This window comes from Canis lupus, chromosome X (genome assembly GCF_011100685.1).
Source record: "Canis lupus familiaris isolate Mischka breed German Shepherd chromosome X, alternate assembly UU_Cfam_GSD_1.0, whole genome shotgun sequence".
Taxonomy (NCBI): domain Eukaryota; kingdom Metazoa; phylum Chordata; class Mammalia; order Carnivora; family Canidae; genus Canis; species Canis lupus.
The window spans coordinates 118,112,629-118,137,577 of record NC_049260.1 but is presented as its reverse complement, the minus strand read 5'-3'; the positions used below and the strand labels follow the sequence as shown (position 1 = coordinate 118,137,577).

General features: G+C 43.7%; 1 protein-coding gene across 7 annotated transcripts in view; it reads right to left on the bottom strand.

Annotated features, from left to right (window-relative positions):
* The window catches only part of AFF2 (AF4/FMR2 family member 2), a 468,843-nt gene that overhangs the window by 138,293 nt on the left and 305,601 nt on the right, over nt 1-24,949 (bottom strand). For 4 of the 7 annotated variants that reach the window (XM_038588490.1, XM_038588488.1, XM_038588489.1 and 1 more), the window contains 3 exons: nt 15,838-15,924; nt 10,164-10,200; nt 9,776-9,809 (listed from right to left, as the gene is read on the bottom strand). In XM_038588490.1, the coding sequence (XP_038444418.1) occupies nt 9,776-9,809; nt 10,164-10,200; nt 15,838-15,924 (158 nt within the window). The remainder of the gene's footprint in view (nt 1-9,775; nt 9,810-10,163; nt 10,201-15,837; nt 15,925-24,949) is intronic. The other 3 variants (XM_038588491.1, XM_038588492.1, XM_038588494.1) reach the window with 1 other exon arrangement.

Below are 24,949 nucleotides of genomic sequence, written 5' to 3'. Positions count from 1 at the left end.
TTTCTTCAAAGTTCATGGCAGCAGTGCACTTTTAAATTTTGTAGTGACTGTCAAGATCTAATTTTCAAGGTATGGTTACCACAAGAGCAACCTGGAATTTTAACCCAGTAGGAAAGGTCAAGACAGATCGCAGGTCCCCTTCAATCTCAGAGTAAGAGAGCACCCCGAAAAAGTATGAAGATAAAGGGCCATCCTAACCCCAAACTGCATGTTCTAAGACAGCGAGGCTATAATATGTATGTGATTTTGGGGGGCAGAGTTTTCAAATTTTTCCACAAATGCTCAAACTATAACAAAACTGAAGAGATGGTACCTTGGGTGTGAGGAAGTGGGAAAATGCACTCACTCTCGCCAACGAGGTGAAACGTCCAGAAATGTGTTGGGCACAGCTAGTGTAACCAGGGGAGGAGTGGCAACATAGTGATTGATTTTAAGTCAACTGTTCTGTCAGCCCTGGGCATCAATCCTTTGATTCAAACCACATCGATGAGACACTTTCAATAAGTAATGACAGATATTAGCAAAAATAGTACTCAACCTGGACTCAAGAAGCTTGGGACTGAGTCTTGCAACACTACATGCTGTGTAAGCCTGGGCACCTCACTCAAGCCCCCTGAGTATGACTTGCCTGATTTCTACCGTGGGCAGAGAAGTAAGGCAAATAACTGCCTGTGATTCCATTCGTGAGCTTGTCTGACAGCAGCACAATTCACAAGGAATCTGAGTAATATTGAGTCTCCATTTTATAACATGATGCAGCAAAGGCTTGGGGAAGCATCAAGTGACATCATGAAGTCACATGGCAAGGAGTGAGAGGGCTGGGATCTGAGCCGCTCCATCTCCTGCCACCCAGGATTGAGGCAAAACCAAATGTAACAATTAAGTGCAGAAACAGCAAGTTTCATGGGCCTAGAAAGCATTATTATTATCAGCAGTGTTATTTGCCTTCGTATTTAACAATTAATGATTGTTCAATTGAAATGTGCTACTGGTGTGGCAAGTATAAGAAACAGAAGTCTGAGTTCTGTAATCTGAGAATCCTAGAGTGAAATTCCAGCTCTGTCACTAATTAGATCTGTGATCCTGGGATCCCTGGGTGGCGCAGCGGTTTGGCGCCTGCCTTTGGCCCGGGGCACAATCCTGGAGATCCGGGATCGAATCCCACATCGGGCTCCCTACATGGAGCCTGCTCCTCCCTCTGCCTGTGTCTCTGCCTCTCTGTCTCTCTCTGTGTGACTATCATGAATAAATAAATAAAATCTTTAAAAAAAAAAAAGATCTGTGATCCTGACCAAGTCATCCACCTGCTAAGAGGAAATCTCCTTCTCTTCAAATCTCCTACACAGGCACTGTAGGATGGAGGGTGGTGTGGTGGCTGAAGCAGAGAAGGGGCACAGGCAAAGGATGCTAGGCAGGCCAGGTCCCCAGAGTTGGCTCTAACAGCAGTCATGTGGACATGGCTATTTGGGGTGAGAACTTAGTGAGGACAAGCCTGGGAGTGGTGGTGATGCCACATGGAAGGTGCCTAGAAGTGGTGGCTAGAACTACCCACATGGAAGGTGCCTAGAAGTGGTGGCTAGAACTACCCAAGCACATTGTTCACATGCAGTTTCTATGCTTCCTTTCTTGCTGTACTACAGGACACACAAAAGTGATTTTGGAGAAACCTAGAGTAGCTTTTTCTTTTTTATTTTAAAGATTTTTATTTATTTATTTGAGAAAAAATGAGAGAGAGAAAGAGAGAGAACAAGCGGAAGGAGCAGCAGAGGGAGAGGGAGCAACAGGCTCCCCATTGAGCAGAGAGCCTGACATGGGGCTCTATCCCAGGACTCCAGGATCATGACCTGAGCCAAAGGCAGACACTTAACCAACTGAGCCACCCAGGTGCCCCTAGAATAATCTTTTTAAGTTCCACCTATCCTAGACCATGTGTAGATATTATGAGTATGAGGGACTTTTTGAGGATTTCTCTCTTGAAAATCTAGAAATACTTCATGTTATTACAATATTGAGATATTAGCCCAGGATTTTTAGAAGTAGGCAACCTGTGCAGAATTGGGGTTAGTCCTGAAACTGGTCACAGAGGTGGCACAACTGTAGGCTGGCATCTGGGTAAATCATTACCTTCCATCCCCCCTGCTTCCCAGATCCCCTTTCCCCTGAGCTAAGGACCAGGCAATGTATTAGGAGCTGCACTGGTGGATATTGGGTGCCAAGATCCCAGGGGATAGCAAAGAAAAGACACCGTGTTCATTTGGATTTGCAAGGTGTGCTGTCCCTATGGCCCTCTGGCCCCATCTTGGCAGCATATTTGGAGATGTCGATTGAATAGCTTTGAGACCTTCTCCTGTCTGGGTCCTCATTACTGATGTGGATGGATGAACCACAAAGAAAGGCATTTGTCAGATTTTTCAACTGATAGTGCAGCTGGAATTGTGCAAGCATCTGCAGTATTCTACTAACACCATTCCCCACTCGTCAGTAAAATGGAAGGGCTTTTAGCAGCTCCGGAAAGGTGTCAAGAGCAGACCCTTTAAACACAATGCTCCCGATAACATAACTGTGGCAAAGGATCTGGCCATTTGTGAAATGCTTGATAGGATGGAAATGGAAAAGAAGAAGGAACAGTTTAGAAGCAAAGTGGATATTCTTTCTCAGCCTCAGCTGGGTTGGTTTGCTTCTTTTTAATTCCTAGGAATAATCCAGGGGCTTGTCTAGACTGCTGCTGCAGTTTCTTCACTTGGAAGATTTGTCGGCACTCTGGATGATGTGCTCCAGCCCTGCAGCCATCTGGGGACTCTGGGGACAAGACAGCATGTCCTAATGGGGATGCAGAACTCTTGCCTTCCCATCCCAGCTCCCTCATCCCTGCTTGGGGGACGTCGGGCAAGTATCTTCCCCTAGCCCGGCCTGGTTTCCTTTCACCTGTGGCTGTCTATCAGTATTGCTGTGACATCACGTGAGACTAATGCATTGTGTGGGCACCTTTATGATAATGAAACACAGGGGCCCTTGGGTGGTACAGCTGCTTAAGCGCCCAACTCTTGATTTGGGCTCAGGTCATGATCTCCGGGTTGTGGGATCCAGCTCTGTGTCAAGCTCCGCACTCAGCAGGGAGTCTGCTTGGGGATTCTCTTTCTCTCTCTCTCTCTTTGAACTCATGCACTTTTTCTCTCTCTCTCTCAAATAAATAAATAAATCTTAAAAAAATCCTTTAAAAAAATAATCACAGTGCACAGGAAAGTAGCCCTGGTCGTAGTGTTTTACAATCAGTAACTAAAATAAAAGAGCGTGCATATGTGTGCGTGCATCTCATTAGACTGGACACCATTAGAGGGACCTGACACTGTAATACAGAGCATGTGGTGCACGTGTGTGTGTGTGTGTGTGTGTGTGTGTGTGTGATCACATTACATTCAATTATACAACTGGAATTATTTTCACTTTGGTGCCTTGCTTACGAACTTCAGTGCCTTCTGCCAGCCTTACTTCCTTCACTCCCAGTTACTGTCCAAAACGTCTAGGAGAACTTGAGACTAAGCCATTGGTTGATCACACTGGGAATACTTTTTAAACATTATTCTACTATGAGAACATAAAGAAATGTCTCAAAAAAAAAAAAGAAATGTCTCAATTATCAACCAAGCTGGTAAGTATGCAGGGCAATGGCTGAACCTCTCATAGAAACAGACCCAAACATCACTTGTCTTCTGTTTGCTCTAAGATGGCAAAATGGAGATTTCTGGAGAGGGATGCTGTTCCTCCACAGGTCATAGAAATCAGCCTCATGGGGATTTGACATGGTGGTATGGGTCCCTGAGAGGCACAGACCCTTCTGCCCCTCTGCAGGGAGCATCCTACAGGCACGATGACACAGTTGGGCTCTAGGTCCTGAGCTGAGGACAGATCCATGCTCATCTATACTGTATCCATGTCCACAGGTGCAGTATATGAAAGACTTCTCAATGACGGTATTATGATCTAATGCTTTCCCTGATCTAAACCAAACTAAGAGTGACCATTCTGGCCTGCAATTGTGGTCAGTCCACTTGGGCCTAATGCCTGGGTAAGATCACAACTGGTTGGAAGTTAGTAGGGCCATCTGCAAAGTTTCCATGGGGTGGCTTTAGTGTAGGTGAAGGCATGTGCTCTGAAGCCTGTCACGTTATTGTAGCTTTTCTGGGCAACTCACACAGTGCCTCTGACTTTTGGGTTCTGCCTCTGTGGAATATAATGAGGTGACTCCCACATGCTTGTTCTAAAGGGACAAAGTGCCTGGCGCATAGTAGGCACTCGGCCAATATAGTTTAGTTGAGGTACTGGTGTTACTATTGGGAGCGTAAACTCCACTGACCTGGGAGCTCATTGAGGGAAGGATGTGTGAATTTACCACAACACTTCGCCCAGAGCTTTGCACACTAGGGGCTTCATGCATTTTTGTGGGATGGAATGAAAGCTTGAATGGATGAATAAATACGGATGCAAATCAGTTGGAAAGAAAAGAGATACTCAACTTTTCCCTGTGAGAAAGAGGGGGCAACACTGGCTTCTCATTCCAGATTCTCACAATCCACCAGAAACAGACGAATCTTGGGTACCCGAACAACGTTAAGATCAAATCTGATTTTTCCAGATTGATGCTAGCTGAGCAAAAACATCTGGGTTTTGAGCTTCTATCAGGAAAGTGGAAACCCACCCCTCCCACTGAAGGAGCCTCACTTTTTAGTCTCGGCGCCTGTCAAGCACCAGTAGCTTCAGTGCTTCTTGATGCGAACATTCCAAATGCCAATATTGCTTGTTGTCACATTAGCCAATATACAATCCTCAAAATAAAATCCTCTTGATGTCTGATTACTCTTCTTAAGGACCTCATGCTGATTCATTTCAAACTGTGAATTACCTTTAATTCACAGCCTGAACAGGCTGCCAAATTTTGTTTTCTCTGCTCCCAGGTGGCTGTCCCTGATGTGGTGGAGAACATCCAAAAAAATATTAAGTCCTTAGGAAAAGTTGGCAAGTGCTGAGATGCAGGGCATATAAGACAGGTTCAAAGCAAGAGTTGGCATACGTCTCGGACTGAACACTGGAATGGCTGCAACTTGTGAAGGCCGTTGAAATTACTGGTTTATCAGGAGAGTTGAGTTGGACTCTTGTAAGCCTCACACTCCTCAATAGCATTTCCAAATTCTGAGTGCCAAATCACGGATTCTGATTAAGAATTCATCTGATTAAATAAATCACAGCCTCTTTCCTCCTGCCCCATTGCACAGTGGCTTTGCTACCAAAATTGTATCTAAAAAGTAGACCAAACATCTACTTAGGGAAGAGTATATGAAATTGCTAGAGATGTGGGCCACCAGTTGCTCCATAATAAGCCCTGGCAGTTCTCGAATCTCAAATCAGATTCTCAAAAGAAACATTTTTGAAGAGAAAAATTTAGATAGGATGGTCAGGGTTGTAATGAATGCGAGGGGTTTTTTTTTGGGGGGGGGGTGTAAAAATACCCTCAGAATTCACTGGAGAAATAATGTAGTGCTCACTATTGGTTATAATAAACTGAAAAACATTCTAATAATCTTTCTGTTCTCTGTGGTAAGGAACTCTTCCTAACACATAGAGAAGAGTTCAGAAATAATGCTTTGTTTAAAGCAATGTGGACCGGGTTTGGGTATAATTCATTGTGGGACTTCTTCCCACTAACTTCAGCTGTACAAGTCTTCCACGTTCAAAATGCCAACTGGGGCGTTCCAAATCCCCGAACTCATGAGAGCCCACACACAAGGGCACAGTGGTGGGAGGAAGAGGCCTGCATTCAGGCTTTCCTGCCAAGGAGCAGTGTGACTCACTCGGCCCTCCTGCATACTCAGAGCCAAGATGTCCATTCCAGACAAGCGTGCATGGTCAGTTTGTCTTCACACTGTACTGTGCATGCTTCATGAGGAGGGAGTTTATTGTAGCTTTGCTTTTCTCAACTGTAAAATGGAAATAATTTGGAGCCCCTCCAGGATGGAGGGGTGATGTGTGTAAAAGCACTGGCATGGGGCCTGGTATATGTGCTCATAAGGGCCCGAGACCTCTGCTATTCCTGTGATAGTATCATCTTTCCCTCCTAACTGGTGCTACCGTCAAGGATCTGTTTGCGTGGCATGTGTGTCCATCACCCACAGGTGAAGTGAGGCTAGCTACTACTAGTCTGTCTCTGAACAGCCTTTCATCGTTTTTCTGGGACCACAGCTGGGATGTTTTCAAACCTGTAGCTAATACCGGAAGTGTAAGAACTGGTCATATGGCAAGGAAAGAACAGCATTATGGCTACATCTGCCTTCATATTGGGCTTTAATGGAAACCAGCCAGGCGTTCGAGACAGCATGGCTTAAAACACAGGAGCTGCTTGATTAAAAGGGGGTCTGGATGGTTTCCAACTGGACAGAGTCCAGATGCTAACAACCAAGTATAACAAAGGCACTGGATATTTGGAGTTTCCATCTTCTCAATAGTACTCACAAAATTAGCTGACGTCAAGGACTGCTACATGAATACCCTTGAGTACATGGATGCTATCTGAAAATGCTTCTCAGGGCAACTGAATACATCTTACCTGTTCCTATTTAGGATGGCTCATCAAAGACCAACAAGGTCATGTATTTTTGTAAAGCCACTGTACTGACAAGGAATTGACAAGATGTTATAAGCAAGATGAAGCAATCCAACTCGACAAAGAAAATCCAAGTTCTTTGGGTTTGGTATCAGTTTTGTCCTCCATCAGTCCTTAATGGCTTCATTAACAGTGTACATTCAATCCCTGAATCTTGTAATGGAAATAAATGGATCTCCCAGAGGCAGAACAGACCTGATATTTTTGCAAGAATATACAACCCTAGAGCCCTGAAAAATACAATTGGACCTTCAGATGCCCATGGCCCACCCTCTTTTGGGAGAGGGACCTCTTTTGGAATGAGGCTAGAAGCTCCACTGGATTTAGAAGCCCTGGATGAGGCCTGTTTCAAGATTCACAGAGGTGGAGGCAAACAAAAACTGGGCCTTCTATCCCCTAGAATATACCAAGGGCTAAAAGTAAAGGCACTTTTATGTTGTTAAGTCTAATTACTAAAGAGTATAGCTTTTTTTTTAGAGCATAACTGTTTACATTTGAATTCTGACAAGTGTTTGTGTGTGTACTTTTATGTGCATAGGTACAGCTCATTAATTTGCTTAATTTCTCCCAGGGGACTCTACCTGTATATTTTGAAATAAAGTTCACCCCTGATTTACATTTGTGTCCTCTGAATCCCAGGTCAGTCCTTTCCTAACACCATAACCACCATGGAACAGAGATGCGAACTCAGGTCTTGGAAGTCCCCCAGTCTAATGCTCTGGTGTCATGGGCAGTGAGAGTTCTAGACAGAGCAGGTAGGATGTCACCTCAAGGATGGACATCCTATAAAAAGCACTGTAGGTCAGTGAAATCTACTGAGTGAGGAGAGACCCCGGCCTCCAAAAGCCAGACTTCTGGGGTCAGCCCAGAGGGAGCAGCAGCTCTCAGGAACACAGGGGAAGCCTGGCTGGTTCCCAGTTTGGATTGGGACACACTTGGACCAGTGTTTTTGAACCTGCTGCCCATGCATGCAGTCCTTAAAAACAATCCAGGCCCAAAAGGAAGATCTGTATTTCATCAACTGGGGAAGAGAAGTCAAGATGAGAAAAACTAATAAAGCATCCCAGTAATTAAGGGATTCTGCTTGCAAGACTCCTCTCTCTCACTGCAGTACATGGCAGGAGCACATCCCGGGCATTTGCCAGCCTTGGGAAGGTGTCTCTCCTGCAGCAGGGCCAACTTTAGGGTTGTTTCCCACCAAACCTGAGCCACCAGCAGTCTGTCTACACACAGAATGTTCTTAGTTGCTTGGAGATTACCCTGCCACATGGAAAATCCTAGAAGCTGGTTTGAAAAGCACACTGTAGTAAAATAGGGAATAATGATAGTAATGGCTAAGCGGATAATCATTTGGAAGCTAAAAACAATTACTGTAATTCTATCTGTCCTGTATTAAACTGACACCCTACCATAAAGAAGGGAACTTATTCTAGCTGATGTCTGATGGCCAATGCCTGGTCTGTAGATCCAGCAGCTAAAAAGAAAGCGGCTCATTCATAAAATGGACTCAGTGTCTTCTAGTTTTATCGACGCTTCCTATACAGAACCTTAGTCCTACTGAATTACGCAACATACTCCCTGTGCTATGAAGTGCTGTTTTCTGGAAATGCAGCCTCTAACTATAAATCACAATTGACGAGTTTATTTCTGTTAGTTACAAACTACTGAAATATGGAATTTTATGGTCTATATGGAAATCAGCATATTTCACAGCAGGAGCCTAATACTCTTGCTTTAGGAGTAAGATCATTTTACAGTGGGAAAAATATTTTTATATTTTTTCATGTTTGGAAACCTGTGTTGACTTTCTAAATGTTCAAGCATGTGCATGTGCGTGTGTGAATTTTACTGACATTTTAATGGGAGGAGGGCTAGGTATTAGAATAAGATCTATTGTTTACTAGAATAACAAGGGAAAGGGCAATTCAAGATGCAATGAATGGAAAAGCTGAAATGAACACTATCAAAGACGATTTTGGTTTCCACGTTTCCACATAATTTGGTCCTTAATTCAGGGTTATGGTTTTATTCCCTCCCCCCTTCCTTATTTTTTGCTCACCTCTTTGAATGAGAGTTCTTGGTTGCTGAAATTGAACTTTGAATTAGAAGGCACAGATCTGGCCAGAAAACCAAATAAGAGGACTGACAATGGGGTCAGGGCTCTAGGGGCTCTCCTGTTCAACAGAACCAGGACAGTGGAAATGCCACTGACTTTCTCCAAGCCATGGTCTATTTGGGAGTCATTCCCAGTTGTTTTACGCAATTATTCGTGATCTTCCAAAAGGTGAGCAATTCACTTCAAGTGTGCCATTAGACCACTTGAATGTCATAAATTATTTCATTTTGAAAATTTTCAAGTATGTGACTATTACTCATATAGAAAAGTCGACTTTCATTTTCTATTATTAGGAAGGAAAGAAGTTGTGAGAGAAATACTCCCTTGATACGTTCTTGGACAAATGGATATTACAAAATCTACAGTAGTTAATCTGAGGAAATTGGTTTCTCCATACCCTTCCTTCAGTTAGCATTAATAACAAATGAAGCCAGTGCTGAGAGAATCGCAGGATCCTGGCTTCTGAACTTCAACCCAGCATCATGTAAGCTCTTATTCCATATCTTTCTGGCTGTCCTTGTTTATCTTTAATATACAGTCACCAGATGACCTGCAAACAGCAAGGTCTCGGGCTGACTGGCCATAACAATCCACTCAACACTTCATGTCCAATCATGGCTGCTGAGATGTGTCCTTCCTCCATCCTAGTCAGGGGTGTCTGAATATTGTGTATAATGAGGTCTGTGGCTGAAGTTACATAATGTTCAGACTAACTAGTCAAGAATCACAATTGTTTTCATATTCCAGGTATTATTAATGTAGCCTGTATTTACATCACTAGAGAGTCTAATGGTGACCTCATTCATTTTTACTGCTACTCGCTTATTGTAGGAAATCTCATTTTCTTCTCTAACCAAACTCCACATTATTATAAGCCAAGGTTCCTATTTTCATGGAGCAGGAGAACAAGATCCACTCAGCAGCCAGGCACTGTTTCCTTGCCAAATGCCCCCAAAGAAGCCTGCTTTGGAAACCCAAATACTCACAACTCAAGCGATACTGACTTTGTAGAAGCTCTGCTGGTTGGGTCACTCCACTCTGAAAAGAAAGGGCACACATGATTACTACCCATGTTTTCTACTGTCAAATGATCACTCTGAATGAAATTAATCTTTTTTTTTTGAAATTAATCTTTAAACGTGTAGCATGTTTGAAGAATGCATAGATAGATAGATAGATAGATAGATAGATAGATAGATAGATAGATAGAAAGAACAGCATCCTATCATAAGTCACAGATGAAAAAGTAAAGGAACCAATTGGATGTATCACAATCTGAATTTTTGCCACTGTCAATTCACATTTTCACAACATCAGGTAGGAAAGAGAAAAAAGTGGGGGAGGAGATGACATGAATGTTTGGATGAAGGAGAATGTTTTAAAAACACCTACTTTGTAAGGTGAATCCAGGGGTCAGGTGTTGGGATTCCTATAAGGAAGAACACACAATACAGATATTAGTTAAATGCTACACAGGGAACAAAAGGTGTATCTGTTATTGTTGAAGACAGAACTTGCCTAATGTTTGCCAAAAAGGAAACCGCTATTAGCAATTCCATCAAGTAAAGCTTCTGTTCATAGCTCTATTGAAGGATAAACATTTGCCAGTCAAACCTGCTGCAACATGACCATAACTGCCATTCCACACTGATGAAATGTGTGCAGCATGGGAATAAATGACCCACACGTGTGAAATTCAAGTGTTTAATTTCTCACTTAGCTAGGCAGTGATGTCTCTAAGGAAGGAAAGGGGCCCCAGTTCAAACTAACAAACGATCCTGGTTTTGGTAGAAGTGTAAACAAGACCCTAATTAATAGATTTGCTCCATCGTTCCCTTTTATAGTAACAACTCCAATTTTCTATCTTCACTGTGACACATATGTGATAGATGGATCTCATTTTCACGAGAGAAGTGTTCTTAAAACTTCATTACAAATTTGGTGAAGTATAGGAAGTCATTTGAAATATACAAGTGGAGCATATTATTTAAAGGGATGTAGATTGGATTTGAAAGTCACCCTGCACATGGCTCATTCACTGTTTTTGAGAAACACAGATTTCTACACATTGGACTTTCTGGAAGCATGACAAACCTGTGTGGCTCCTGACCAAACCTGCAGGCAGAAGCCTTGTGACAGTGGACAGGGTATGCAGACAGAAGAGAGGATACTGACTGCAAGACAAGAGCTTCGAAAGGGAGACCATGAATTCAAGTAAAACAAGAATTTAGTTATATCAACTACTGATGTAAGTAATCTACTCTTGAAGCCTAATTTTGCCACCCTATGGAAGAAAAGAGAGAATCACAGTATCCTTTGTCTTTAAGAGAAGTAATCTAGAACCATTACACTGCGTTTTAATGGAAAGTGGATTTTTCGATCTATTCAGCATGATTCTGCTGCCTAGGAGACTTCACTTCCAGCAAGATCACCACTCCAGAAGATGACCATAAACTCCACAAGAGATGGAAAAGGCCTCTCAACTGAAGAGCTATGACAAAGCCCATGCAGTTTGCTGCTCAAAGGCTCCTCTACCTTCACTTGATAGAGAATTGACTTTTGACGAAAAACTCTAACAAGCTTGGCCATTTGCTTCCCACTCCTTAGCAAATCATGGATGGCGAGGAAGGGGAGAACAGTCCTAGAGGTACAGCTGCTGGGAACACCAAGCCATGAAAACGCATAGCACAGGGAGCCAAAGAAAATGACACACAAAGTCAGAACTTACAAAGCACAGGAGTCTATGGCCATTGAATATAGAAGCAAGTATTCCTATCCATCTTAATAGCTCCTGAGGGCATAATTACAGCATAGTCCAATAACTGGTGTTCATCATAATGTCTAAGTTATCAAGAAAGACTAAAGCACATTTGGTATAATTGTTATAAGAAGTGGGAAAATATTAATTACATCCCAAAATGATGTGTATAACAGGATTCCTATGGAAGGATGGGCCTTTGGTTATCCAAGAATTTCAATCATCCAGAACACCTCATTTCCTGGAATGCCAAATAAATGAGGGGTTAGCCATGTGTATGTCTTTCACTACATCCAATATTTCCCCCTGTTTAATTTTTATAAGGGATTTCATTACAATTGTATGGGGCAAGATTGGGCTTGTATACCATTAGGAAACAAATGACAAGTTCCAAAGTCAAATAAACCAAATACTTGGTTAGAGAGTGACATGTGCAGCAACTACTGGTCCCAGAAAGCTAGACTGAAGTTTTAACCTTCAGCCAAGTATTCTGGATATTAGACCCAAATAGTCAGTTGTTCAAGGAATTAGGGCAGTGATCCATAAAATGAATTTGAGGATTGCATTATTTACTGAATTTGAGTCATTAGAGTTACGTATTCTTGATACTTTTTTTTTTTTAAAGTAGGCTCCACGCCGAACTTGGGGCTTGAATTCACAATCCTGAAATCAAGAGTCAAACGCTCTATCGACTAAGCCACCCAGGAGCCCCTTGATACTGTTTTTAATGTTAAGCTAGATAAGACTTTTTAAAACTAGAATTCCAAACAAATGAAACACCTTTGGATATTACCCAAGTTATCGTAGAAACACACCCAACTCCAATGGGAAAGAGCCTGGTTGTGGGAAAAATCTGAATTGTTCATGCAATAATTGTTGATGCCCATAATACAAATTTTTAAAAAAGAAAAGCCTAACTTTGATCTGTGTGTTTCTTTCATGGACATGTCATATAGGTAATTTTAGTAATAGAATATAATGATGTCAAATTGTTTTCACAAATTCATGTGAGAATATTTTCCATAATAACTTTGATGATAATCCCACAATCAGACACTCCCACAGGATCTAGACTCTAGAGCAGGAATTGGCAAACTTTTCCCATAAAGGGCCAGATACGAAATATTTTAAGCCTTGGGGGGGCATACAGTCTCTGTCATAACTACTCAACTTTGCCGCTGTAGTGTGATAGCAGCCATAGCTAATACGTTAAATGAACCAGTGTGGCTGGATTCCAAGAAAGCTTGAGTTATAGATGCTGAAATTTGAATTTCATATCACTTACGTTATTTCATATCATTCACAGTAACTCATAATGCTCATAACTATTCACATTCTTTTTCTCTTGAAAACCCTGACCATTTAAAAATCTAACAGCCCATGGGCTATAGTTTGCCAGCCTCTGTCTGGAGTTTGATTACCTCCATGGAGCCTTCACTGAACTTCCCTTGAGGACACTATTAGCTCCACTCCTGTTTAGCAAGGAGTACTCCCTTCCTTGTGAGTTTTTCCATGCTCTATGAGAAAACATGGCATTTTCAGTTTGGGATGGATAAGTAAACTTCACTAAGTTGGGAATTTTCAACCGTGTCTGTTTTTGTAAGTTTGTAGAATTACTATTTGACCTGAAAAATCCACTGGGATTATATGGTACACACAGACACCCGTGGAGCACGTGCATGCATGCACACACACACACACGCACACAGTGCAGAAGGGGAAACGAGACTCAGGAGAACTTGAGCAGGACCACCTAGCTAGCAATTGGCAGGGCCAGGATTCAAGCAGCCAGGTCTATAGCTCCCAAGGCAATGAAGATGGCACCCTTTAGGCTGCTCAAGCTCTATCATGAATGTATGAAATGGATGCTTCCTGAGAGGGTGGGGTCACCTGGTTCTGGTTCAAGCCCTGAGGAAGGAGGGATCACCCAGGTACGTGTACTGTACACAGCCACATTTTGGAAAATGGAATTTGAACTGAGGCAACTGTAAATCTGTGTGATAAACACATCGCCACAACACCTGAGTCTAAAGGGCTGGTCTCCTGATTCTTTTAGCTGGGGGATTTGGAGCACATTACCTTACTCTGTGCCTCAGTTTCCTCCTCTGTGAATTTTGGAGAGTCGAAATACCAATCTCTGGGTTGCAATGAGGATTGAATTATTTACTAGGTATTATGTGCTTAGAATGAGGTGAAGCACGTCGCAGCCTTATGTTGTTGATGTCATTACTGTTATTGAAAATGTACTTCTCTTTTAAACCAACATTTTGGCAGGAGCCAAGTGAAACAAAAGAGTGGGTGTGTATCCATGCTGGTTTCACCATTTTATCCTAGTCACCTCTACCTTTATCATGTGGTGATGGGAGCACAGATAATTAGCAGAAAATGCAAATCGTGCCTGATTCCAAATTGTGCACTAACTACAAAAGCCCATTTAAACAACTGGTTCTATTGTATACACTTGTAAATGTCAAAATTGCAACTTGCGCAAATTATCTCCAGAATTGGAGAACACAGCTGAAAACACTGCAATTGCTGTACCAGTGTTGGATTCAACGCCTGAAACGGCTGGATTGATCCCTTGGCTGGGATGCTAGGGAGAGGACACGAAGCCCAGAGCGGCCTAAGGAGGGACGGACAGGGGGCATATGGAAAGGAATGACACACACACCGGATATTGGACAGAGAGGGTTGTTGCTCTTACTCCTGACCCCTTTCATTTTTTTTTAAACATTTTTTATTTATTTATGACAGATACAGAGAGAGAGAGAGAGAGGCAGAGACACAGGCAGAGGGAGAAGCAGGCTCCATGCACCGGGAGCCCGATGTGGGGTTCGATCCCGGGTCTCCAGGATCACGCCCTGGGCCAAAGGCAGGCGCCAAACCGCTGCGCCACCCAGGGATCCCTCCTGACCCCTTTCAAAGGTAGAAGGGGATAATTAAACACAGTTTAGGCCAATGTTATTGCTCAACTCATGACCCTAAATGCTGAAGGATGACTGGGTTTCTCCTTCTGCAAATAGTCTAAACTCCTTGCTGGCACTCAAGGTTTTTTACAGAGATGCACTTATTTGCCTGGGGTTCGTATCTCTCTCTACTTCCCATCACTCAAACTGTGAACCAGCCACTCGAGACCACACTGGTATGGATCATGCCATGATCCCTCATCTCCTTGTACCTTTACCCATCCTGTTCCTCTGCGTGGAGTGCTCTTCTCTTAGGCCATTCTCCACCTGTCAAAGCTGTAAGCATCCTACAAATGCTGCCACCTCTCTGAGCACTTCCTCAACACCCAGGGACTGCTAGATACTTCTCTGAACCTTTTATTCTCTACAAAGACACTTTCTACACTGTTTTGTCAATTAGCTGATAACAAGTAGAGGGTTTCTTTCATCCCTAACTTTAAGTCTGTTGTATGACCTCAGAAAATGATTTCTGAATAAATGAGTGGATGGATGAATGGATGGTTAATTGGATGGAAGGAAGGAAGGGAGAAAGACACTTTTTAAAAATATGTGTTATTACAATAGCCATGGTTATTTAGGCATTCGAAAAACTGATGGTGAGAAACACTTCTTACTGGGAGCAGGTGAGGAAAAAAAATAAACACTGGATGATAGAAGTGTAGAAGTTCTATCAGTGTGATGTGATGGCGTGTAAAGATCTGTGTGCTTGTGAGCAAGGACTGGAAGGTGATACACAAAATTGAAAATCGACCTATTGGAGTGAAGAGTATAGTTTTTTTTAATTAAAAATTATTGAAAATTGTTGTTACATCACCTAATTGGGCTTCCTAAGGGATGATCTCACTCTTCTGACTCATCAATTCTGGGCACAGTGACTTAGACAGGGGCAGTGCTCTAGGTAGTACAATACACATGCCAGTGTCTGTGTGTATATATGATCTTAAAGCCTCTTCTTCAGTAAAAATGAGATTTACGTTAACATCCCAAGGGGCAAGAGGAAGTCTAGACTTTTTTAAAGATTGTATTTACTTATTTATTTTAGAGAGAGAGCATGAGCAGGGAGAAGGGTGGGGTGGGGGAGAGAGAGGGAGAAAGAATCTCAAGCAGATTCCACACTGAGCATGGAGCTCAATGCAGGGCTTGATCTCACAACCCTGAGATCAGGACCTGAGCCGAAACCAACAGTCGGATGCTTAACCGACTGCACCATCCAGGTGCCCCAAGGAAGTCTAGATTTTATGGCACTAGAACACCAAGGCCATTTTTATTTTTAAGACTCCAACTGGAAGACTGATACATCTGAAACAAGATAAAGGAAAATGGAGGAAGGAAGAGAATTGACCTGTCCTGGGGTAGAAAGTGTGTTCTTCTCAGAGTTTCCAGAAGTATGCATGGCAGTGAGAGGAGCAGGCCAGGAATGGGTCATCTCCTGGTAAAGAAAAACAAAGCAACTTTATTTTGGGGTACTCCAAAAACCAAAAACTTCCTTGGCACTACATATAGCAGGACTCCTTATAAATACTTACTTAGGTGGTTTAATTATTTTCAGAGGAACTTAAATTCATCAACTCCATCCCCCTGCCTCTGTCCCGGTGCTTGAAGCCTATCTATGGCACAAAGGATCACCCAACATCCACTTGCACACTGCCAGTGACAGGAGCTAGCTCCCTAATGCTTGAAGCAGCCTGTCCCATGTTGAGACAACCTGATCACACTATTCCTACTGATGGTGAACTAAATGCCTGTCTCTCAGGAGCTTCTACCTATGGATTGTACTTTGGAACCATACAGAATACATCTCTTCCTTCACATGACAAGCCTTCGGCTGTTGGAAGACAGCAATTCCTGTCCCCTGGTGCTGCTTTTTCTCTAGTCTGAGACATCTGTAGCTTGTTCATTCATCATTGGGAGACTTCAACTTTCCTTCTAATGCTTGAGTTCTGCATTCTGTCAACTGTCTGATTGCCTGGGGCTCATCTAACTCATGGCATCCTGTTTCGGGTGTGATATGCCAGCTCAGAGAAGGGCAGCACGGTCACTACCTTCATTCCGGAGACTCTGATACTCATTTCTCTTGGCGACAAGATGGGGAGCATGCTGTTGATTCTTCCATACACAGAAAAGGCCACTGAAGAGAATTCATTCTCATTCATCGAGAAGGTTTCTACGAGATTGGTAACACTGTTCCGCCCAGCCATCCGCACAGCCTTTCTGAGTTCAGGTCTCAAAGCAGGAGAAACTCCTTATCAGCAGGGCCACCTTCTCGATGCCTCCAAACACTTGGCGTGAAAAGAGTTGCTATTCAAATCTTGCTCGAGTCTGAGGGCTCATGGCCAACATGCTTTCCCCCGAATAGTAAGGGTAATCAAATCACAGGCTCCACGTCCCAGCACCAGAGTGACGAAGTTTGTAAAGCAGGAGGGTGCCAGCGTGTGTTGTATTCATCAGACATTTTTGGTGTATAAACACTCAACAGCAAAATCAATGCGGTCATGGGGGAAAAAAGAAGGAGAGCTTTGGGGAGGAGTGGAGAGGATCAAAGTTTATGAAAGGCCTTTTTTTTTTTTTTTAATGAGTCAGTTACATAATACTTTCCCCCAATCTTTATGGGTAACGTAATTAGTCATTTCAAAGGTAATATTAATAAGAACACTCAGGTAGCATGAAAACTTTTTCCCCCTTCTATAATTACCCAGTTCAAAAAGAGCCTTTGATGTATGAAGAGCTGTAATGCAAAGAGATACTTCACAGATTCATTCACAGTGCAACGCTGAAGCAGAATTTGTAAGTATGATTCAGACAAGGGCTGACACAGATTGGATCCTACCTAGCACTATTTACAAGGAGGCGCTAAGGACATTAAATATGCATACAAGATTTAGAGGGGATGCTTAACCTACTTAAGAGAGAGACTATTTTCAAGTGTTTTCGAGTTGTGCATTTATATGCAGTTGATAACGTTTGTGACAAACGCTCCTTACGCATTCATCCAGACTGGCCCAAAGTAACTCGACGTGACAACAGTTTAAAGCTGAATTCCAATTACTGGGTAGTTTCTTTTCAAGTTTGGGTGTCTTCTTTTTTCTGACCGAGGCTGGTCTTCTCCACAATTTGTCCCCATCTCAAACATACTGGTCCTCTCGTGGCTGAGCTAACCAAGGAGCTATAAGCCCCAGCGGTGGGAATCGAGAAGCACTGTCTCTTACCAGCACCTACAGAGTATGCCTCAATCGGCGAGAGGCTTGGTTACAACCCTTTTCACCATGGGCTTTAGAGGTGTGCCTCTGGATTTGTTGAAAGGTGTTTCAGACACCTGGAAGGATGAACTCCCTCTCAAACGTGTACCTTCTCCCCCAGGTCATCTGAATTGACTCTGTGGCAGAATGGGATTATCCTGAACTACCGTCAGAGTGCACCACTCTGCTGACCAATCCACGCAGAACTGCAACCCATTTTGCATTTTCAATTACAACTGATTCTCTATATTTGAAATGTGAAATTTCATGAAATGGCAAGCTGATTCCATGTTACCACCGATGCATTTGATTAGAGTAAGAAGACGCAGTTAAAAGGAATATAATTTCCTGAAAGGCTATCTTCAGGCAGGAACGTTGGAGAAAACTCTTTTGCTTCTCAAAATGAGCTAGACCTGTAAAGTGTGGAGAGCTCACAGCAGATTTTCCATTGTCATCCTTTTCATTCACACTTGAAGGATATTAATCTATTTTTATGTTCTTGCTATTCCCAAGATAAGAACACCCATGCACCCTTATCCCACTGTACTGTATTCATCAGGTAGGGATGAGCACAGTATTGCTCCGCAGTATTGCCAAGGCTTTTACAACAGGCTCCAGTGCTGAGCACCCGTGCTTAACACCAAGTGTCATTCCTCCATTAACAACAAACTTCCCTCTCTCTCCCTCACACACACACACACACACACACACACACACACACACACACATTTGCATGCATGCGTCCATGCATGTGATTGGTCTGAAATTCCTTCATCTCTGGGCTCCCTTAGTCCTCCCTGAGAGAGAAATAAAGCAGGGACTCATCTTCCCATTGGGTAGTGGTAAGTGAATGCTGGTGACCAGTTCCAAAGTTCACGTTCTTTCCACTACACCAGATAGGTTGACTGTTATTATAAAGTTGACTACCATAGTCAATGGAGAAAGGACTAGGTAAGTAATGATGTTTTATCTTTCAGCAATTGACAAAGAATGAGTTTCACAAGAAACAGAGCATTCTATGTAATCTCTAACAACGGGATGGGTGCTTAAATTAATGTGAGCTGAAGACTTCAAAATCGAACACAGAAAAATCAGAAAAAGCCCAATTTTCCCTATCCTTCAAAGATTTGATTGATCAACTGCTTGATTTACAGCACGAGCAGGGGGGAGGCACAAAGGGAGAGGGATACAGGGAGAGAGACTCTCAAGCAGACTCCATGTTGAGTGCAGAGCCCTAAGCACAGCTCTGAGATCATGATTTGAGCCAAAACCAAGAGTCAGATGCTCAAATGACTGAGCCACCCAGTCGCCCCTGTTTTAGTAAGATTTATTTATTTACTTGAGAGGGATGTGTGGATGGGGCGGAGGGAGAGAATCTGAAGCAGACTCCCCACTGAGCACAGAGTCCAACAGGGGGCTCGATCCCACAACCCTGAGATCATGACCTGAGCCAAAATCAAGAGTCAGACACTCAGCCAACTGAGCCACCCAGGTGCCCCAGATAATGACCAATTTTCCACCAGGGATTACTTCTCCAGCATATTAACCATATTATGGTTCACGGAGAGGATTCTAATGAATCCCAAACAACTTGTGCATAGAATCACTTTGCTGGGTGTGCCACTGGCTAAGGAGCAGAAGATAGTCTGGATTCCAGATTCTCCTAATTTCAAATGCATCCCGTACTCACCCAACACAAAGCTCCCTGTCTGGCTGTTCTTTGTAGTAACTAGGATGTGGTCTCAAGCCTTGTTTTACTCAACTCTGCATCTCCAGAGTCTAGTATATAGTAACTGGTTAATCTGAGATATTCTTATTAGTGTCTGAAGTTTGTGTGTTTGAATTAATAATAATAATTATTAAGATTCACCAAGTGCTTACAGTGCTAGGCACTCAGTTCCCATACTCAGCATTCGTGTACTACAAACTAAAGAGGCAAGGGTTACTCATACTCCTTTGGAGACACGAGGAGGTCAAGGGGCATGGCCAAGGTCACCCAATTAGTAAATGGCTGGGTCTGTTTGGTGGATGCCCTGTATTTTGTTCTACTAACTTCTAAAGTGCCAGTCACCGGGATCTAGAAAGGATAAAAAGGATAAAAAGTCAAAATCCTTCCTCCCCAAGAAGAACTCACTCTGCTTGATGTGCTCACCACCTCAAGAGGGAAATGTGCCAAGGCATCAGAAGGAATCCATTGTGTGAGGCTTTTGAGAAAGGGTTCATATTGAAAGCAAGAGGAGCTATGTGTGTGCATGTATGTGTGTGTGTCTGCATGTGTATTCTTTTCAGAGGCTAACACTCTATGTGGCACACAGTAGGTGTTCAAGCAGTGTATGTTTAGGTTCTATAGCGTAACATAAATATTAAGGTCCCTACCTCAAAGAGTTAAGTGAAGAAGTGATTATTTTTTCAAATAACCATCCTAATGAATACAATGGCAATATCTCACATATTTCATTGTTGTTGCTAGAGTACTAAAGCTCCCCTAAAGACTCCTGGACTGAGAGTAAGGAGAGCTTAATTCACGTCTCCATTTGGCCGAAAGCTACCCGAGTGACCCCAGTCAAGTCACTTGCCCTCTCTGAGCCTCTGTTTTCCTACGTACAGCATGTGGGCTTTGGCTGAGATGGCCTCTGGGGGTTCTCTCAGCTGTCAACACCGTTGACCTCTGCTGCCATGTCTCCAGGCCTGCCACAGGGGAAAGGGAGCTAATGCACAGGTGAGGGGTCCAGAAAGCACAGGGTCAAACACACCCAAAGCTTGTGGCCACCAGCCCTGCAAGCAGAGCCAAGGCACTGCCTGTATGCGCTTAGCAGGCAGGCAGCTCAGGCTCTGTCTGGAGCTCCAGATGAGAGGGGCTCTGTACACCTTCCCCTTCCCTCTCTTGAAATGCTAAGAATATAGGGGCACCTGGGTGACTCAGTTGGTTAAGTGTCTGCCTTCAGTCCAGGTTGTGATCCTGGAGTCCCAGGATGGAGCCCTACATCGAGACCCACATCGGGCTCCCTGCTCTGTGGGGAGTCTGCTTCTTTTTTGCCCTCTGCCCCTGCCGCTGCCCCACTTATGCTTTCTCTCTCTCTCTCTCTCTCTCTCAAATAAATAAATAAAATCTTAAGAAAAAAAAAGAAATGCTAAGAATAAAATAACTGCCATTTTGGAAATACAAATTCTTGTGAGGAAGACTAACAATACATGGGAACAGCTGAGTGGTTTTAAAATACAAATATGATTGAATAGACAAAGAAGTCCACAAAAATCAGGTCTGAGTTTGTTTTCACTGAGACTTGGACTTAAATGACCTTGGACTCCAACTTCTATTGGGGGAGGGGATACTTTTTTTTTCTGTTTCTAGTTCCAGGAAGCATGATAGGAAAGTAAATATATACACTGTGCAGTCTGACATGCTGTCAGGGCCTAACAATACAGAAACATCAGCACCTTCCTTTGTCCAAAACTAACTACAACATGAAACTAGTGAGTCCAGTCCATGGGTCCCAAATATCCAAGTGAGGGGTGTTCACTAGAGTCAACTCTGCTTCTTTAGCCAAAGGACTCTCCCTTCTCCAGAGCAAAAGCACAAGTGTGTGCGGGTAGGGGTAGGGGACATGTTAATAACTCCTCAGAAAACCTAAGTTGCTTGAATACATGATTTAGAATCTTTGTATCCATGGGCCCTAATGGTTCTTCACAAGGCCAGAAACAGGGGAGTGAGGTGGAGTTAGGCATGAGGGTTGCCAGCCAATAAGGGTCAAGGGCTCTTGGGGTCCCCAGAAGGGCCGGCCTTGGGAATCAGGCCTCGGGGGAATAGCAACCAGGTCATTCCTGTCTTCAATCCGCGATCAGTTGCTCACTGGCCTGTAGGAGGCTCTGCTTCCCCCTGATAGGAAAGGGAAGCCAGGCAGGAGTATTAGCTCTGTTACCTGCAGCAGCAGTGGGGCTGGCTGTTCACTAGGAAATGGACCATGGGAGCTGAGCAGGCCTTGGGGTGGGTGCCTGCAGGGAGCTGAGCAGTCAGCTGGGAGCGGATCCACGAGCTGACTGTATGCAGTCCGCACAGGCTGCTATTCCCAGCGTGGCCCACCAGCATGCAGTCCCTGCAGAATCATGCACCTTCCTGCTTCTCTTGGCAGGCTCTCCTTCTGACAGGCCCCGGGAGGACAAGGGCAGGAAGATGGAACCCTTTGGCCAGGGTCATAAAAGTTCCCATGTGAAGAAGCAGGGCACATGGGAAGAGCTACTGGTCTCTCTCTCTTTCTCTCCCCCCACCCTGCCTGGACCCCTCCAGGAAAGACGTTGTGTTTCCCAGAATGTTTTGTCCTAAATGTGCTCATATAAAAATAAGCTGCTTACTTAGGGTTCGAGGGCCTTTTTAACACTGGCCAGGCCACAATCTAGAACGTTGACAGCACTGGGGAAACAAGATCCTACTTGGAAGGCTGGGAAATGACCAGAGATCATCCTGGCGTCAGTAAGGCATCGAGCGAACCTCACAACTCCCTCGGCTGAGGGTGGAGATGCACAAGGTGCGTCATCACGCACTCAGGTAGATTTACAGTGCAGCCGAACAAACTTACACGAGTTGTGGAATCAACAAGTTCAACCTTGAAAGCCGCCTCCGGAGGCATTTCATACGGCTTGGCCACTTGTGCTCCTTCCTTGATCACCACTTTTAATGAGAATGCTGCCTTCCTCTTTATTGCGCTTTTTTGATAGCAAGACATCACTTTCAGAAGCACTATCTCATTTAACCGACAACTTATGAACATACAGAATGTCTGCTTATCAAAATTGTAGGTGACAGTAAACGGCAAGGAATCAAAATTCAGAAAGAGCTTGCCAAACCCGGCCTGAAGCCAAGAAGATGAATTTTAGCAGAGGTAAATGGAAATCACAATGATGTTCTACAAACCAAGTGTCAAACCGCAGAATGAGAAAGCCCGCCTGACATAGCTGTATGTAATTCATGGGCTAAAACCCCGAGGATTTTAGTTTGGGGGATTTACCAGCCAAAAGAACCAATGCCAACACAGGTGATATTAGGGCAAGTCTGACGGCCACGGTGTGGAAGGCAGTAAGTAGATAATAGCACACAGTAGACTATCAGACTGCATCAGACTGCATCAGAACCAGGGCCACTGTGGATGGGCCCATGCTGGCAGGGGCATCGGAGGACTGCAATCTCTTACTAGGGACAGCCATGAGAACCAGAAGAGCCTGGAAAGCTCATCACATGGATATTCCCTTTAAAAGGGAATATTTAGTCTACAGCAGAGGGAGAGAGGGAAGATCTGACAGGTGCCTGCAAGTACCCTAAGGGCTCTCATATGAAAGAGATTTGGGACCTGTTCTATAGACCAAGAGGTGAGGGCTTGCCCTATGGGTAGAAGTTATCAGGAGACCAATTTTAGCTCAAACTATAAAAGATTTTCCATTCATATGAGCTTTCCAATCATGGAGCTGATGGCTCTAGAAGGCAATGGGGGCCCATCTCTAAAGGCAGGAGATTTAAAGGGATTCCTAAAGAGGCGGGGCAAAGAGGTTAAGGACCAATGATCTTATGATCATATTCTTCATCTTGATGAAGTCAAGGATATTTATGAGGCAAACTGAATCTGAGACAGCAGGGCTGTCATCTGCTTTTTTTTTTTTTTTTTTTTGACATGACATACAAACATGGATGGCGACATTGGCTAAGGAGATTCATCATTCTCCCAGGGACGGTGGGGGAGGAGTACCAGGGAGGGCCTGCTACCTCACAGTGAAAGCCAACAGCCTCATTTGTCTGATCATTCGCTCAGCTCTTGGAAAGTCCAACAACAGTGGAACCATAGACTTTCCTGGGCTTGATCACTAACACTCCTGCCAAGCCTCTCTAGTGGTCAAAATGCTGTTCCACGAAATTGAATGAATATTCTTCTCTTTGGAACAGTCTTAAGACAGTCTCCTGAGAGTGTATCTCCAATTTCTATGCAAGTGCTCGTAGGGAAGAGGTATAAAATTAACTGTCCTGTTAAACATAACTTCCTAATAATGGTCCAACACAAAATGCAATCCACCAAGAAAAAAAAGGCTAATGTTTTTTTTATATTTTTTTCAATTTTTATTTATTTATGATAGTCACAGAGAGAGAGAGAGAGAGGCAGAGACACAGGCCGAGGGAGAAGCAGGCTCCATGCACCGGGAGCCTGACGTGGGATTCGATCCCGGGTCTCCAGGATCGCGCCCTGGGCCAAAGGCAGGCGCCAAACCGCTGCGCCACCCAGGGATCCCAAGGCTAATGTTTTTTAAAAAAGTTTCTAACACTAAGTTATGATTTCACTGACATGGTATAAAAATCCTGTCACTATTTCTTTCTTCAAATAAATAATTGACTGCTTTATTCAAAACTCTTCAGTGCCAGCAGTTGTTCCAGGGACTCTGAAAATTTTCTTCATCAGCCCCAGGGCTGTACATGCAAAAGGTCCAGCTCACACTGGCTGCCGTCATCCTGGCACCCCCACCCCCAACAAGGATTCTACTTTAAAAGGCCTAATTCTAATTTACAGTTGGGGAGCTCAGTGATCAGTGATCCTATGGCTTCACCATGTGTTCATTCAGGCAATGAGTCCATCTTCTAGCCATTGCCAGATGCAATGAATTCCATTTCATTCGCTAAACATAACAGGGATGTGTATAGCCATGGGAAGTTACTTGTCAGATGCTCTGCACTCAGAATCCACAAAGAAACCTCTCTAAGGGCAGCAATAGGTAGGCAGACCAGCATGGTGAAATATTGGGCTGAATTCAACCAGACCCATGGAGTTCTGCATGTGTTTCCAGCAGGGGAACCCTGAGGCTGCAGCTCACCTAATTAATGGGGTTGAACACCCCCATAGATGATGGCCTTGTAAATTTGGATCCTTCTCAGGACATCTGTCTCCATTGGTCAAAGCAACCAGTACAGAAGACTGGCCACACCAGTAGGAAATGCTGCTAGGTTGATTTCAATCAAAATTGCTTTCCTGGGTAAAGGCAAAATTAGCACGAGTTCAAGAGTAAGAAATGTAAAAAAAAATGGCCATTGAGAAATATTTTTGCTCTGTGGTCCAGCCCAAGCATCAGAGGATTCTGAGGTTTCTTGAAGGCCATCTCTTCCCTTTCTAACTCAGGAACTTGTTTTCTTCATCCAGAAACTAATTTTGACACTATTACATTTTTTCAAAAGTGATTTTTTAAGCT